The sequence below is a fragment of the Scomber japonicus genome, chromosome 2, assembly GCF_027409825.1.
Source record: "Scomber japonicus isolate fScoJap1 chromosome 2, fScoJap1.pri, whole genome shotgun sequence".
In the NCBI taxonomy this organism is placed as follows: Eukaryota; Metazoa; Chordata; class Actinopteri; order Scombriformes; family Scombridae; genus Scomber; species Scomber japonicus.
The window spans coordinates 1,857,521-1,871,057 of record NC_070579.1 but is presented as its reverse complement, the minus strand read 5'-3'; the positions used below and the strand labels follow the sequence as shown (position 1 = coordinate 1,871,057).

At 40.2% G+C, this 13,537-nt stretch overlaps 1 protein-coding gene across 1 annotated transcript in view; it reads left to right on the top strand.

Annotated features, from left to right (window-relative positions):
- Positions 1-13,537, top strand: part of tpcn3 (two pore segment channel 3) — a 45,542-nt gene that overhangs the window by 22,668 nt on the left and 9,337 nt on the right. The window contains exons 10-11 of the mRNA XM_053337875.1: positions 12,482-12,626; positions 13,233-13,418. Coding sequence (XP_053193850.1) covers positions 12,482-12,626; positions 13,233-13,418 — 331 coding nt within the window. The remainder of the gene's footprint in view (positions 1-12,481; positions 12,627-13,232; positions 13,419-13,537) is intronic.

Genomic DNA, 13,537 nt, shown 5'->3' with positions numbered 1-13,537 from the left:
CCTAAAAGTTAAATGTTCAATAAATGTAGTTTGTGACACACAGTGAGCTCTAGCAAACGGTGCAGACTGGATTCTGCTTTTTATGTGTTTTCGGTGTTGGAACAGCGTGTGAACCGTCACTTTGTGCTCATTAAACCAGTGACTGCTGTTCTGCATCAGGCTCTCACGCTGCTGAACTTACACCTTCCAACTTCCTGCAGAGTCACAATCAGCTCGAGCATCGCTCCACATGGAGGAAGTAAAACCGTCGACTCATTCAGCTCGACCGAGAAACTTCACACGGCTGAGCGGAGCAGAGTTTATCAGACGAAGCCAGACGTAGAGAGTCCTGTTTGTTCCTCATTAACACCAACCTGCTGCAGCCTGACACACGGGTGCTCATGTCAAACGTGAACGCTGCCAATAATAGTGATAATACAACAACAACAACATACACGATGCTTCTTATAGCTCATAAACAGTATTTGGTTGTTCTGGTGAATATATGTTTGGTGTTCTGATATCTGTTTCTGAAAATGTGAAACTATTAAGTGGGTTAAGGTTAGAGGTTAAGACCGATGTCAAGCAAACGATCATGTGATGCTTTCGTCTCTTCTGCTCCGTTTTAATTTTCATTTGTATCTTGATGAGTTTATTCAGCTGAGTTGCGTCTTTGTGTCGCGTGAACAAGATGTTTAAAAAAAGTCAAAGCTCCGGCTCACTGTGTGTACACATGCAAATATATACACATGCACATTAATATATATCTCTATAATAATAAACTTTATTGCAGAGACAGGTCAATATAACACAACATACAGTATAAAAAATACACATATATTTAGATTTTACATATATAAACATATACAACATATGATAAAATTAAGAACATCTATACTAAAATATATAAAATAAGACCAGCTTAGAATAGATAGAGGCAGGGCCTGAATCTCAGCACGGTATTGCGAACTATTTAATTGATTCCCGCAAATCCAACACTTAAAATGCGGGAAATTCCCTCACACACATTTACAGCGATGTATATTAATGTTCAACCAACGTCTGCAGCGGTGCTTTCTGCAGGACTACTGGCCGGAACCGCTGTGTCCGACTGTCTGACTGCGACCCTGAACACACCTGCAGCTCTCTGTATCTGAGAGGGTAATGGCTGCGGCCTGCTGGATGTCCATCCCCGCCCATAATCTACATATATAAATTCTCCCTAAGTTGCTTCAACCCCTCCCATCTTCCCTGCCGGCTAAAACATAGGAGAGAAGACAAAGAGAAGACACACCTGTCGTCCTCCCGGGTCTTGTTGGACTGTTTATAAAGCATGAAGTATAAAATGATCACACGATTCTGTGTTAAGGCCCATTCATGCTCAACGTTGAATACGGATACGGACAGAGCAGTACCACCGGAAGCCATGGGGGGGCAGTGTTGCTGTCATTACTCCATACGTAGCTCTAGTGAGACACGACGAAGAAATAATAATGGAGGAACTTTTTGAGGAAAGGTTGTGCGAGTTGGTTAGAAACTATAAAACTATATTTTTGTCTTTTATGCAAGAGGAACATGATCAATATCCGACAGTCATTTTGCACTGTTTCGACTGAGTTTCCGAATTCCTGACATTCCCTGAACCCACCACATTTACGTACTACATATGGGCGGGGCTGGACATTTGTGGACGGGGCTGGACGTCCAGACCCGCCTTCCCGCTGGCTGCAGCCGTTAGTAGCTCTCTGTACCTCCCGCTAGCATAACACAGACAAGCTAACAGTGATATTAAGTTTAAGGAAACAAACACAGACGGCTGGTTCCACAAACTCCTTAAAATCGTTCTTAAAATACATAAAATACCTCAGTATAAAATATAAGTGCATATTGGTTCCTGTGTGCATGTTGAAGTGTTTAAAATATGAATTGCACTTGGGATAAAATACTACTTATGAATATTATTTCTATTCTATTATCATATATTTAATGTCTTTACTGAAATGGCCTTTGTTGAATAATGAAAATATATTATAAATATACTTTGTTAAGCTTTATTTATAGGCCTACATGTAATGATGATAATCAATGAGACATAGGGTTTCATTTAAAGAGAGATCGGTCCTGGACAACAGAACATTACAGTACAACACTGAGATACAGATATATAATTACATTTTCTTATTTATTTATGAAATGTGTAAAACTGTTCCGTTTTGTGATATGTTGTCAAGGTAAAATATAATAAACTCCAACGACAGTTAAAGATTAATATATTTTTGCTGACAACCAAAACAATACTTCAACCCAAGTCCTTCCTCTGATGGAAAGGTTCAAGGTTTTCTTTGCATACTTTAGGGTGGTGTCCTTAAAACTCTGGTTTGCAATAACTTCATGACACAGTTACAGCTTATATTTATATTTTTATTTATTTATATATTTCACACACACATCACACACACACACATCACATCACAACACAACACACATTACTAAACTAAAAACTAAACAATCAAAGGAAACTTAACATTACTAATAAAATCAAAGGAAACTTAACATTATGAATAAAATCAAAGGAAACTTAACATTACTAATAAAATCAAAGGAAACTTAACATTATAAATAAAATCAAAGGAAACTTAACATTACTAAACTAAATCAAAGGAAACTTAACATTATGAATAAAATCAAAGGAAACTTAACATTACTAAATACAATCAAAGGAAACTTAACATTATAAATAAAATCAAAGGAAACTTAACATTACTAAACTAAATCAAAGGAAACTTAACATTACTAAACTAAATAAAATCAACTCTAAACTAAAACTACTTTCTGAAACACAGAACTTGTCCAACGTTGGCGAGGACGCGTCTGACCACGTTCCTCCTCTTCGGTAGAAGATGATGCGTGATCGACGCGGCGACGCATTTCTGGATGGTCCGATCCTCCATCCTGAACAATACTAGCATATTTGAAGCGTTACCCCATATTCTACGTAGTTTACGATATATTAACTTATCCACGTTTTTCAGGTGTTCAGTGGTTATTATGAAATCGTCGTTTTCAAACTCTGCCCAAATGTACTCGAAGACTCCGTCAACCATTTCTTGGTTCCGGTCGAGGTTCGGTGTTTTGGAGTCTCTGATGACGCGACTCATCAGCTTGTCTACGATGATTCTTAGCGACATCTTATACTGCATTTTGTTAAAGTCTTGCCTCTCACTCCTTTTTGAGCTCCCCCCACTAACACGATCCCCACTTAATACCCGCCCCTCCCTTTCTCCCTCCTTATTTTCCTTGTCTTCTCTTTCTCTCTCCTCTCTCTCCTTCCTTTCCTTCTCCCTACTCAACTCCTCCCTTTCTCTCTCCTTCCTTTCCTTCTCCCTACTCAACTCCTCTCTTTCTCTCTCCTTCCTTTCCTTCTCCCTACTCAACTCCTCCCTTTCTCTCTCCTTCCTTTTTTTCTCCCTACTCAACTCCTCTCTTTCTCTCTCCTTCCTTTCCTTCTCCCTACTCAACTCCTCTCTTTCTCTCTCCTTCCTTTCCTTCTCCCTACTCAACTCCTCCCTTTCCCTCTCCTCCCTTTCCTTCTCCCTACTCAACTCCTCCCTTTCTCTCTCCTTCCTTTCCTTCTCCCTACTCAACTCCTCCCTTTCTCTCTCCTTCCTTTCCTTCTCCCTACTCAACTCCTCCATTTCTCTCTCCTTCCTTTCCTTCTCCTTACTCAACTCCTCCCTTTCTCTCTCCTTCCTTTCCTTCTCCCTACTCAACTCCATTTCTCTCTCCTTCCTTTCCTTCTCCCTACTCAACTCCATTTCTCTCTCCTTCCTTTCCTTCTCCCTACTCAACTCCTCCCTTTCTCTCTCCTCCCTTTCTTTCTCTCCACTCCTCACCCTCTCCTCACTTAATTGTTGTTCCTCCCTTTTTGTTGTTTCTTCACTCCTTATTGATAAGTCTTCTGGAGTAAGTTCCCCTAAATATTGCTTAGTGGTTTCATTGCTCACTATAGCATTCACAACATCGTCCGTGTCATTGTTCACCTGAATTTTGTTCCACCATCGCATGAGGCTGAGGAAGCCTCGCACCCTGTTGCATACGTCCGCATAAATGTTTTTTTCTTTCTCCAATTTCTTGTCGGACATGTTGCCAACATGACCGTAGATCAGGTCGCTTAGTTGTTTGGAGAAGGATAATTTCTCCTCTTTGGTCGCGGACAGTGTTCTTGACATCTCACTGCCGCTCATAATGGACTTCTCCAGGAATGTCTCGAAATCAAAGATGAGCACCTGGGTATCAATCTTTGACATATTGGGGCTTTGGTATTTGGCCCTCAACTGGGCCACGATCCGGTGAATTGAAGACCTGGCTAGGGTCTTTGACAGGAACTCCCTTATTTTTTCTTTGGCTCTGTTGAGGGTTATACTACGCTTCGGTTCCTCTTTGTCCGACCCCTTTATATTATGGACTTCTTCTTCTATTAGTCCAGCCACATACGAACCTATCACTTCGATCTTTAGAGAGGACTGAATGAGGTCAAATTCCTCGTCTAAAAGAGGTTCCAGTACCTCCGTTACTTGACTTGTGAGAACAGCTTGGACGACTTTCTCCAAGCTGTCAGATTTTTGTTTTGTTCCCAACAAATATCTGTCTAAGTCATCCATGATCTCCTCCCACTCGTCCTTGACTGCTCTGGACTTGCTTTGTATGGCGAATATGTTTTTGCCTTTTTGTAAACAGTCTTTGAATAATTCACTGGCATAGTGAATCATGTGGTTTAGTCTGCGAGGTGGAGTTTCACGTGCCGGTTGGTCATTGTCCTTTTCTTTGCTCATGCTCTCCATCACCTCCTTCACCATGAGCTTAGCTAGCTTTTCTGAACTGGGGCTGTGGTCTCCCTCAGGAACCCCCAGAGCTTGCTGGAAAATGTCCATAACAGTTTTGTCCAGGACAATGTCTTCTTGTGTAATATCTTTCAGGTGTGCAAACGCTTGAAAAGCATTTGTAATTGCTGACAATAGTTCAGCGAGCATTTCTGCAATCAAAATCTTGGTTGCAGTGTTGGGTGTACCTGATTTAATCAGGTCCCACTGTTTAGCTGTGAGTTTGTTAAAGAAGGATGTGATCACCCTGCAAACCTTCTCTACATCCACGTGCATTTTCATTTGTGTGCTATCCATGTTTGTATAGTATGGTTTGATTCCTTGGTAGTAGGATTGATTTGCTTTGAGTTTTGAGAACTGTGCTCGGCTTTGTCTTCACTTACTGGTTTGTGAAAATAGGTTGACTTCATGTGGACGGGCAGTCCTATTTCAATACTCTGTTAATGTCCAGGCTTTGATCTTGGACTAGATTAAAGCATCAAAGTGTGACATCACCGTCCTTATGACATCATACCTCTAAAAAATGGAATCCAGAATGTTTCATAGCAACCGTTGCTAGGCACCTGCTGCACTGTTTGGCAGCTTTACATTTGAATCAGCACGAAACACTAAAGTCAAGTTTCTAAACACAACAAATCCATCAAATAGTGAAAAATATGTATAAAATACTAATCTGATAAAAAATATGACAGTTTGCAGGCTGTTTGTGTAAAAAAAAAAAAAAAAAAAAAAAAAAATTATATATATATATTTTTATTTTTTTTTGTGAAAGCTGAGTTAAAGCTCTTTTCAAATATGTCTATTTATTTCATAGCTTGTCTCTAACAAATATTACGGTGATCTGAAGTCAGCTGATTTTTCAGGTTTAAAGAATCACAACGTTATAGAATCACAAAAGCCAAGTGTCTCTTTACATGTAAAATGTGATTTTATTTTATTATCTCTGGAACAGACGGAAACACAGATTACACTGAGATTAATAAATGTTGGTAAGATGATGAATTCATAAATCAGTTAAACTAGATTTAAAAGTAGCATCAGGTTTGTTAAAATGAACATTTAGTATTTTTGTTGGTTTTCTAGATAAATTCAGACTGAACTCAGCGGCAGCAAGACATCATGGAGGTTACGCCCAGTTCAATATAATCAATATATTAAAAAAAGATCAATAAGAGAGATTTGAAATGACATTTGACCCATTTTATACCAAAAGACTGAATGCTCCTGACAATGTCAAATGGTGTAACCACAAAAGAATGATAGATATTAAATATTGTATCAGCTACAGTGTGTTTAAGTGGACTTATACTAATAATGACTTCATTTTAAACATGTAAATGTTTCCTGATCTCCATGGTAACCAGATGAAATGTAATATTTAGAACAATAGTATTCCATTATTTTTATTTAATATAAAAGTTATAATGTAAGATCATGCCAAACTAGATGATATGGTGTTAGGTAGGAAGGAAGGAAGGCAGGAAGGAAGGAAGGAAGGATGTAAGATCATGCCAAACTAGTTGATATGGTGTTTTATTGACTACTGTTTTTAAGCAAGTTGAATTATTTGGTACTAAAGGTACAAGAGAGAGATTTGAAATGACATTTGCACCATTTTTTTTTACCAAAAGTAAGACTGAATGCTCCTGAAAATGTCAAATGGTGTAACCACAAAAGAATGATATATATTAAATATTTGGATACCTACAGTATATTTACCGTAAATATCAGTATAGAAGGGACAGTTGCCCTTAGCAACTGTAGGACCTTAGCTGCCCTTAGCAACCGTAGGACCTTAGCTGCCCTTAGCAACCATAGGACCCTAGCTGCCCTTAGCAACTGTAGGACCTTAGTTGCCCTTAGCAACTGTAGGACCTTAGCTGCCCTCAGCAACGATATGGCCTCATCTGCCCTTAGCAACCCTAGGGACTTAGCTGCCCTTAGCAACCATAGGACCTTAGCTGCCCTTAGCAACCATAGGATCGTAGCTGCCCTTAGCAACCGTAGGGCCTTAGCTGCCCTTAGCAACCTGTCGCCGGGCAGAAACTGAGCTACTTTTTTGTGAAAGTGATAATTGTACTGTGATTATTACTGAGGTTGTACTAAGTGGTGCTGGTGGACTTGGGTGCATTACATTAAATGGTGTTCTTAATATTTTGCCCTCCTCATGTATGTTAATGGACAAAATATTAGGAACACCTTTCAATATAATTCACCCTAATACACCACAATTCACCCTAATACACCACAATTCACCCTAATACACCACAATTCACCCTAATACACCACAATTCACCGTAATACATCACAATTCACCCTAATACATCACAATTCACCCTAATACATCACAATTCACCCTAATACACCACAATTCACCCTAATACAACCCTAATACATTATTTATTATATCACTTTTTTGACAATGTCACCAAAAACTGAAAATAAACTTTAAATAAAGCAGAATTTATAGCAGAGCTGTTTATTGGATTTAATTATATTGCACATGTGTTCCTAATGAAGTTGCAGGTGACTGTAGCCACTGTAGTCTGTATATAAGTGCGTATTGGTTCCTGTGTGCATGTTGAAGTGTTTAAAATATGAATTGCACTTGGGATAAAATACTTCTTATGAATATTACTTCTATTCTATTATCATATATTTAATGTCTTTACTGAAATGGCCTTTGTTGAATGATGGAAATATATTATAAATATACTTTGTTAAGCTTTATTTATAGGCCTACATGTAATGATGATAATCAATGAGACATAGGGTTTCATTTTAAAGAGAGATCGGTCCTGGACAACAGAACATTACAGTACAACACTGAGAAACAGATATATAATTACATTTTCTTTTTTTATTAATGAAATATGTAAAACTTCCATTTTGTGATATGTTGTCAAGGTAAAATATAATAAACTCCAACGACAGTTAAAGATTAATATATTTTTGCTGACAACCAAAACAATACTTCAGTCCAAGTCCTTCCTCTGATGGAAAGGTTCAAGGTTTTCTTTGCATACTTTAGGGTGGTGTCCTTAAAACTCTGGTTTGCAATAACTTCATGACACAATTACAGCTTATATTTATATTTTTATTTATTTATATATTTCACACACACATCACATCACAACACACACACATAAACACACATTACTAAACTAAAAACTAAACAATCAAAGGAAACTTAACATTATAAATAAAATCAAAGGAAACTTAACATTATAAATAAAATCAAAGGAAACTTAACATTACTAAATAAAATCAAAGGAAACTTAACATTACTAATAAAATCAAAGGAAACTTAACATTACTGAATAAAATCAAAGGAAACTTAACATTACTAAATAAAATCAAAGGAAACTTAACATTACTAATAAAATCAAAGGAAACTTAACATTACTAAACTAAATAAAATCAACTCTAAACTAAAACTACTTTCTGAAACACAGAACTTGTCCAATGTTGGCGAGGACGCGTCTGACCACGTTCCTCCTCTTCGGTAGAAGATGATGCGTGATCGACGCGGCAACGCATTTCTGGATGGTCCGATCTTCCATCCTGAACAATACTAGCATGTTTGAAGCTTTGCCCCATATTCTACGTAATTTACGATATATTAACTTATCCACTTTCTGCAGATGTTCAGTGGTTATTATGAAATCGTCGTTTTCAAACTCTGCCCAAATGTACTCGAAGACTCCGTCAACCATTTCTTGGTTCCAGACGAGGTTCGGTGTTTTGGAGTCTCTGATGACGCGACTCATCAGCTTGTCTACGATGATTCTTAGCGACATCTTATACTGCATTTTGTTAAAGTCTTGCCTCTCACTCCTTTTTGAGCTCCCCCCACTAACACGATCCCCACTTAATACCCGCCCCTCCCTTTCCCTCTCCTTATTTTCCTTGTCTTCTCTTTCTCTCTCCTCTCTCTCCTTCCTTTCCTTCTCCCTACTCAACTCCTCCCTTTCTCTCTCCTTCCTTTCCTTCTCCCTACTCAACTCCTCCCTTTCTCTCTCCTTCCTTTCCTTCTCCCTACTCAACTCCTCCCTTTCTCTCTCCTTCCTTTCCTTCTCCCTACTCAACTCCTCCCTTTCTCTCTTCTTCCTTTCCTTCTCCCTACTCAACTCCTCCCTTTCTCTCTCCTTCCTTTCCTTCTCCCTACTCAACTCCTCCCTTTCTCTCTCCTTCCTTTCCTTCTCCCTACTCAACTCCTCACTTTCTCTCTCCTTCCTTTCCTTCTCCTTACTCAACTCCTCCCTTTCTCTCTCCTCCCTTTCCTTCTCTCCACTCCTCACCCTCTCCTCACTTAATTGTTGTTCCTCCCTTTTTGTTGTTTCTTCACTCCTTATTGATAAGTCTTCTGGAATGAGTTCACCTAAATATTGCTTAGTGGTTTCATTGCTCACTATAGCATTCACAACATCGTCCGTGTCATTGTTCACCTGAATTTTGTTCCACCATCGCATGAGGCTGAGGAAGCCTCGCACCCTGTTGCATACGTCCGCATAAATGTTTTTTTCTTTCTCCAATTTCTTGTCGGACATGTTGCCAACATGACCGTAGATCAGGTCGCTTAGTTGTTTGGAGAAGGATAACTTCTCCTCTTTGGTCGCGGACAGTGTTCTTGACATCTCACTGCCGCTCATAATGGACTTCTCCAGGAATGTCTCGAAATCAAAGATGAGCACCTGGCTATCAACCTTTGACATATTGGGGCTTTGGTATTTGGCCCTCAACTGGGCCACGATCCGGTGAATTGAAGACCTGGCTAGGGTCTTTGACAGGAACTCCCTTATTTTTTCTTTGGCTCTGTTGAGGGTTATACTACGCTTCGGTTCCTCTTTGTCCGACCCCTTTATATTATGGACTTCTTCTTCTATTAGTCCAGCCACATACGAACCTATCACTTCGATCTTTAGAGAGGACTGAATGAGGTCAAATTCCTCGTCTAAAAGAGGTTCCAGTACCTCCGTTACTTGACTTGTGAGAACAGCTTGGACGACTTTCTCCAAGCTGTCAGATTTTTGTTTTGGCCCCAACAAATATCTGTCTAAGTCATCCATGATCTCCTCCCACTCGTCCTTGACTGCTCTGGACTTGCTTTGTATGGCGAATATGTTTTTGCCTTTTTGTAAACAGTCTTTGAATAATTCACTGGCATAGTGAATCATGTGGTTTAGTCTGCGAGGTGGAGTTTCACGTGCCGGTTGGTCATTGTCCTTTTCTTTGCTCATGCTCTCCATCACCTCCTTCACCATGAGCTTAGCTAGCTTTTCTGAACTGGGGCTGTGGTCTCCCTCAGGAACCCCCAGAGCTTGCTGGAAAATGTCCATAACAGTTTTGTCCAGGACAATGTTTTCTTGTGTAATATCTTTCAGGTGTGCAAACGCTTGAAAAGCATTTGTAATTGCTGACAATAGTTCAGCGAGCATTTCTGCAATCAAAATCTTGGTTGCAGTGTTGGGTGTACCTGATTTAATCAGGTCCCACTGTTTAGCTGTGAGTTTGTTAAAGAAGGATGTGATCACCCTACAAACCTTCTCGACATCGACATGCATTTTCATTTGTGTGCTATCCATGTTTGTATAGTATGGTTTGATTCCTTGGTAGTAGGATTGATTTGCTTTGAGTTTTGAGAACTGTGCTCGGCTTTGTCTTCACTTACTGGTTTGTGAAAATAGGTTGACTTCATGTGGACGGGCAGTCCTATTTCAATACTCTGTTAATGTCCAGGCTTTGATCTTGGACTAGATTAAAGCATCAAAGTGTGACATCACCGTCCTTATGACATCATACCTCTAAAAAATGGAATCCAGAATGTTTCATAGCAACCGTTGCTAGGCACCTGCTGCACTGTTTGGCAGCTTTACATTTGAGTCAGCAGGAAACACTAAAGTCAAGTTTCTAAACACAACAAATCCATCACATAGTGAAAAATATGTATAAAAATACTAATCTGATAAAAATATGACAGTTTGCAGGCTGTTTGTGTAAAAAAATAAATAAATAAAAAAAGTAAATCTTCACATTCTATAATCACAACATTCTAGAATGTTAGGAACCGTAGGACCTTATCTGCCCTTAGCAACCTTAGCTACCCTTAGCAACCGTAGGGCCTTAGTTGCCCTTAGCAACCGTTGGGCCTGAGCTGCCCTCAGCAACCGTAGGGCCTTAGTTGCCCTTAGCAACCGTAGGGCCTTAGCTGCCCTTAGCAACCTGTCGCTGGGCAGAAACTGAGCTACTTTTTTGTGAAAGTGATAATTGTACTGTGATTATTACTGAGGTTGTACTAAGTGGTGCTGGTGGACTTGGGTGCATTACATTAAATGGTGTTCTTAATATTTTGCCCTCCTCATGTATGTTAATGGACAAAATATTAGGAACACCATTCAATATAATTCACCCTAATACACCACAATTCACCCTAATACACCACAATTCACCCTAATACACCACAATTCACCCTAATACAACCCTAATACATTATTTATTATATCACTTTTTTGACAATGTCAACAAAAACTGAAAATGTATAAACCTATATTTATATCAGAGCTCTGTTGTATAGGATTGAATTATATTGCACATGTGTTCCTAATGAAGTTGCAGGTGACTGTAGTTCAGAGAATAAAACTACTAAAGTATTTACTAAATAACTAATTATTATATAATATAGTTCAGAAAATACCTTAAATTGAAGGAAAGTGACAAAATACAATCTGCGGTAAGAATAGGACAGGGTGCGACCTATTGCCCCCCCCCAACAAAGTAAAATCCCCCCTATATGAAGCATTTAAGGGGGAATTCCTCCCTATTTTAATAAATGATACCTCTCAGGGCCTGAAATATTTATTTATTTATTTATTTATTTATTAATGGACCAAGAAAAGCAGAATATTTCTATATACTTTTAAATAAAATTGAGGTCTTACTATTCCTTTACTGTTTTTATTAATTATTATATTTGTGTGATTATTTAGTATTTTGAATTTTAACTGTGCAGCTCTAAATAAAGCTTGACTTGGACTGTTAACTGAGTTTTAATCTGAAAACACAACCCTGCTGCCCCCTGCTGGTGGAAATAACTAATGCACCCTAAAATGGTCTAAAGCAGCCAGGTGTCCAATCCGGCCCACTTTCCTTCTTGTCTTCTCTTCCTTCCTGCCCTCCTGTCATGTCCTTCCTTCCTTCCTTACTTCTTTCCTTCTTTGTTTACTTCCATCTGTCTTTCCTTCCTTCCTTGTCTTCTTTTCCTTTCTTCCTTTCCTTTCCTTCATATTCCCTTTTCCTTCTTTCCTTCCGTCAATCCTTCCCTTCCTTCCTTCCTTCCTTCCTTCCTCCCTTCCTTTCCTTTATATTCCCTTTCCTTCCTTCCTTCCTTCCATCTTTCCTTCCTGTCTTCTCTTCCTTCTTACCCTCCTGTCATCTGCCCTTCCTCCCTTCCTTCCTTCCTTCCTTCCTTCCATCTTTTCTTCCTTTCTTTTGTCTTTCCTTCCCTCCTTTCTTTCCTTCCTATCACTTTTCCCTTTTCCCTTCTTTCCATCCTTGTTTCCTTCCGTACGTCCTTCCTTCCATCTTTTTATTATCTTTTGTTTTCTTCTCTGATTGATTTGCAGGTAAAGTGGCGTTCGTCCAGTTGGCCGACCTGCTGAACATCGAGGTCATCACGCTCAAAGCGAGGCCACACCCCCTCAACCGTTTATGCCCCGCCTTCTACCGGTCAGCGCCGAGCCGGCTCCTCTGCAGGATGGTCCAACACCGGTGAGACGTTAAGGGAGGAAGGAAGGAAGGAGGGAAGGGAGGGAGGGAGGGAGGTCCAACACCGGTGAGATGTAAAGGGAGGAAGGGAGGGAGGGAGGGAGGAAGGAAGGAGGGAAGGGAGGGAGGGAGGGAGGGAGGGAGGAAAGAAGGGAGGGAGGGAGGGAGGTCCAACACCGGTGAGACGAGACAAGCCTTCATGTTTCAGCTTCAGCTAACGCTCCTGGAGGGAGGAGGGGAGGGAGGTAGGGAGGGAGTTAGAAAGGAAGAGAGGAAGGAAGGAAAGACGGAAGGAAAGAAGGAGGGAAGGAGGGAGGAAAGAAAAAAGGAGGAAGGACAGACAGAAGGAAGGAAGGAAAGAAGGAGAGAAGAAGGGAAGGAAAGAAGGAGAGAAGGAGGGAGTAAAGAAAGGAGAGAAGGAGGAAGGACAGACGGAAGGAAGGAAGGCAGGGAAGGAAGGAAAGAAGGAACAGTGAAAACAGAGGACAGGAAGGAAGGAAAGAAGGACAGACGGAAGGAAGGAAGGGAGGAAAGAAGGAAGTAAGGAAGCAAGGAAGGGAGAGTGAAACCAGACGACAGGAAGTTTAAATGTTGTGTGTTTCCTTTCAGAGCGTTCGTGATCGTGTACGATCTCATCATCCTGGTGAACGCGGTGTTCATCGGTCTGGACGAAGAGAATCCGATGATCGCTAACTCGGAGTGGGTCTTCCTGGCGCTCTACCTGCTGGAGATCCTGCTGAAGCTCTACGTGTTCGAGCCCAGGGCCTTCTTCTCCAGACACAGCTTCTGGAACTGGTGAGACGGGCCGACCGACCAACCGACCGAACTTCACGTGATGTTTGTTCGGAATAACTGAAAACGTTGAAAACTGTGATTGGCTAGGTAGCTAGAGGAGAATGTCAGAAGAAGCTTTT